The 4,825-nt window shown below is 31.7% G+C and overlaps 1 protein-coding gene across 1 annotated transcript; it reads left to right on the forward strand.

The window, feature by feature from the left end:
• Window positions 1–1,573: 1,573 nt before the first annotated feature.
• LOC141719723 (histone H2B.9-like) lies at window positions 1,574–2,023 on the forward strand. Its single transcript, XM_074522096.1, has one exon. It carries the CDS (start codon window positions 1,574–1,576, stop codon window positions 2,021–2,023), a length of 450 nt encoding a protein of 149 aa, XP_074378197.1.
• Window positions 2,024–4,825: the final 2,802 nt, after the last annotated feature.

The following is a 4,825-nucleotide window of genomic DNA, read 5'->3' on the forward strand; positions in this document are numbered from 1 at the left end:
TTCACTATCTAAGGTGGGACTCCTCACACTCACTTTTGCCAGTCCTGAAGAAATGGACTGCATTGGATCACTCTTTTCCTCTCCTTTTTCCTGGGAGCAACCCAGACTCTCACTCAAGTCACTACCTTCCCTCAATCCTAATAGTGATTTCACAATTACTAAGTCATCTGCACTTGTAACTATAGTTGAACTTTGGAGTTGTGCAGAGACACCCGACGGATGAGAAATATCCATCGGGTTAGTAATTTGACTATCCGACGGATGACTGCTGTTAGGCACATCCATCGGGATACAATCACTACTCGATATATTCATATATATAATTCTAAAATTTAATTTGAAAAACTATAAAATTTGATTATAACGCAGAATTGCAGAATACCTTTTTTTTGCTAATTGATTACCCACACATGCAGAAGTCGAATTTCTGACCTCCGGCAAAGGGGTACAAGAGCTCAACCACTACAACAACACTTTGTTAGCAGAATCGTAGAATACTAACTGTAGATAAATTAAAAATTTGTAAATAAATTAATCTTAAATTTGATTCCACTATAAATAATTATTTTAAACTTTTCATTAAACTTAATGATTTTTTAAAGGAAAGAATTGTGTAAATTCATTATTTAATTTTAATAACTGAAATTTATAATTACATGTAAAATAATCAGGTAAATATATGGATACAATTTATAATTTATACAATGACACTAGATATATAAAATTTCTTTGTAAAGTTCTAGCATATCTTATTCTTGGTTCAATGCTCGTTGTGTAATTTTAAATTCAAATATTTTTTTCGAGCCAATTAAGTTTGTTGTATGAATTTGACTTAAAATTTCTTATAAAAATGAAATTAATCGACTCATTCATATTTTGCAAAAATATTAAATTACAACAAATATCTTTATCTTGACGAGAATTAGTTAAATGAATAAATATATATAATTAATAATTCCTACCTATTCTATATTCCATTCTAAATTTTAGTTTTTATATCTTATTTTAATATGAGTAAAAATAACTACTTGTTTTTTTTTCTTTTATTTTATTTTAAATCTACATGTTTTATTTTACAAAATTAAGGCATTTTACTCTTTATCTAGTGTCTAAGTAGCAAACAAGAGTTATTTTTTCTAATTCTCTGATGATTTTTTGGGTTTTTTTCAATTTTTTTAATTTTTTAACAATTTTAAGAATAAAATTTAAATTATTTGACCATACATATGGAGATAATAAAATAAGAAAATTTATTTAGTTATTAGTATCAAATCACTTATTTTTAATAGGAAAAAATAAATCTTGAAAGATAAGAATCGTACCTTCTTAAATCCCACGTCAACGATCCACTTACACTCTATCCACCATTTAGCTCCGAGCACGTGTAACAACAAATTCAAATAGACCCATCCATCTCTACACCCATCCAACGCTCCAGAACACACCACCTCATTAATCCCCGTATTTTTAATCCCACCAATCATACATAATCCACGCAACTATAAATAACCATCCCACACCTAAACAAAATCCCACTCAAATCTCCCATCTTATTAAAAACACACATCCCAAAATGGCTCCAAAGGCAGACAAAAGGCTGGTCGAGAAATCACCGAAGCAGGCAAATGTTGGCAAGAAACTTCCGAAAGAGGCCAGTTTAGCGACGATGGAAAAAAATAAGAACAATAGAAGTAGGAAGATCTTGGAGACTTATAAGATATATATCTTTAAGGTGTTGAAGCAAATGCATCCTGATGTCGGAATATCGAGCAAGGCGATGGGGATAATGGACAGTTTTATTAATGACATTTTCGAGAAATTAGCGGGAGAGGCATCGAAGTTGGCGAAGTATAATAAGAAGCCTACACTTACGTCGAGGGAGATTCAGACCGCGGTGAAGCTAGTGTTGCCTGGGGAATTGGCTAAGAATGCTATTTTGGAAGGGACCAAGGCGGTTATCAAGTTTTGGAATCTTAGAGATTGGGAAAATTTTATGTATTTATTTTGGCTAAATTCTGCTTGAATCGTTGAAGTGATTTATGTTTTGTTATTGAAATTTGTGATCAATGAAATTGATATTTAAGGTTTTATATGTTTCTTTTCCAATAAATTAAAATTAAATAGATTAATAAAATTTAATATTATATGTTTTTATTGAAATGCGTGATCAATATAATTGTTATATGTGATGAATTGTTGATATTAAAATCTATTGAATTTTTGTCGAAACTGGTTATGTGTTATCCTACATGTTTAAGGGTATAATTTTATTTGTTTGATTAGATATATAATTATGATTGAGATAGGTGGTTAAAAGATTAGGCAATCTCTTTGTTAAATTGTTGTATGTTAGTTACTTCGTGCACTTAATATGATTTTTTGAAAATAATGTTGTGTTCTCACCTTAGGATGCTTTTGTAGAAATGAATTATTGTTATTTTTATGTGTCTATGTAAAGGTTAGATTATAAACGTGAATAAGTTTATTAAATCTTGTATAAAATTTAGCAAGATTTGGTTCTTTGAATTGAAATTTCAGAATAATTTATTGTTGTTTGGAATATGATCTTTTAGAAATGATTAAGTTTACAAAAATTAAGTCTTTTGGTTATAATATTTTTAATGGAAAGATTCTATGAAAGTATATTGATATATATTAAATACATTAAATCTGATATTGATTTTGATGTGATGTGGTACTATTAAACTAAATTACGGAGTAACGTTCATTCTTAAAGTTGTTCAGAATATTAAACTTGTGATGGTTTATGATGTGGGGTTTATTATATAGATTGCAATTATATCTTGAATTTGGGTACTCTATTAATGTGTTACCACAAATTCATAAATCAGTTGGTAATTGTTAGTCCCTTAACAATATGGCAAGAATTACAGAAGGGGGTTGAATGGAATTCTTGAAACTTTTTCTTGAAATAAAATGTTCTAACTCAAATATAAATATAAGTGTATTGATTAGCACAATGCGGAATAATAACTTAAGTGAATCAAGACACAAGTAATTAAAAACAAGAGTCTTTAAAAACTTTCTGGTGGATTTGAATGATTCCACCAAAGATATATATTATATATCGAGAGAACCCTGTGTGCAGAAATGCTCACAGCTGCTTACAACAATTGAACTTCTAAGACTATAGAGAAATGCTAAGAATCCTGCTTACAAATGTTTCTCTGCTTTCTTGCTTAGATCGATAGTGTCTTAGTTGCTACTACTTAGTTTATATATCACCAAGATTACAAAGTAATAAGACAAGATAATAAAATAAAAACTATCTAAATCTATCACAATGCTACTTCATTACTCTATTCCAGCATCTTTGAATATCTTCATAATAGCATGGAAATGGCAATGCTTCTTTGTTCTCGAAAACCCAGTTGAATAGGCTACCACATTCCATTTGCATCCACTCGACGCATGTGACTGTGTTGTCAATGTCAATAGATATTTGAATTTTATATCCGTCGGGTTCATGATCATCCGTCGAGTTATTGAACATCCGTCGGGTTGTCTATTTGATCATCCGTCGACTTCATTGTAGGTTATCTGTCGGGTAGCAAACTGGCACTTGACTTTATTTCATTTATGCAGAATTACAAGACATCATCTATGTACAATTAATCAACCTATTCTGCATATCTAGTTAAAGTCAACATGACTTGAATACTACTTACATAATCTATACAATGGTGAATGCAGAAATGTGCTACAGACTTATTGTTACATAAGCTACTCACTCGATGAATAATAAGTCATCATCCGTCGGGACTGTAAATCTTATCCGTCGAGTGCTATTTTATTTCACTAAGTAAAATCTACTAAGGTGTTTTGTTCATGAAATCATCAAGTACACAACATATACACAACAATCTCCCCCAATTTATATCTACTGGAATTGTAACCATAAATTGAGAGATACTTGATGGTAACAAAATACCCTAAAAATATAACTTTAAGAGAAAGTAGATATTACTGAAAAGTGCTTCAAATAACAAAAATGTACAAAGTTTTGCTCACAGTCATTTTTCAAGATACTCCTCTAGTCTGAGCAGATTTTTCTAGTTTCTTGAAGGTCTGGATCTCTTTCCAAGCTTTCTGTTGTTTTCCTCAATCTGATTTTGGAGCTGCCTGTGGAATTCCAGTCATCAGATTCTGAGAGATTTAGCTTTCCTTGCATTTCCAAAAGAGTCTCATTGCTAGAGATGCTCAATTGGTCTTCTAATCTAAAGAATCTTCTCACAACTTTGTCATCTATGAACTCCATCAGCCAGTAGGGTCTTAGATGTAACACCCCCAGATCCGGGGTCGGGGATCCGGGTCGTCACGGTCTTTCTTTCCACAATATCACTTCACTTAATTAATAATAAATAACCTTATGCTGTGACCCCACACTAACACACACCACAACCCGTTATAGTCTCAGAGATGAAATTTAAATAAGTACAAGTCTTTGAATCCACAATTTAAAAGTTATTACAACCCAAAATGATTACTTGATAAATTTACAGTTAATTGCCATTATCTGCCACAAGTTATAATTATACATAATTGATTCTCAAAAGTAGATGGTCTGATCTACAATAGATCTACCTCTGCAGCTATAGCAGCTACAACATCAACGGGAAGACGCGGGACGCTTCCCACGCGCTTGCGCTGGGTCTGCTGGGGTCTGGCCATCTCTCCTAACTGTTGTTGTGTGATGAAGAAATAAAGCAAGGGTGAGCAGCAAGCCCACCAAAATAATATGTATAATGATTTACAATATATGAGCCTACTCATAATACTCATGAAAGTCTTGGTCAAAAGAAAT

This window comes from Apium graveolens, chromosome 4 (genome assembly GCF_009905375.1).
Source record: "Apium graveolens cultivar Ventura chromosome 4, ASM990537v1, whole genome shotgun sequence".
Taxonomy (NCBI): Eukaryota; Viridiplantae; Streptophyta; class Magnoliopsida; order Apiales; family Apiaceae; genus Apium; species Apium graveolens.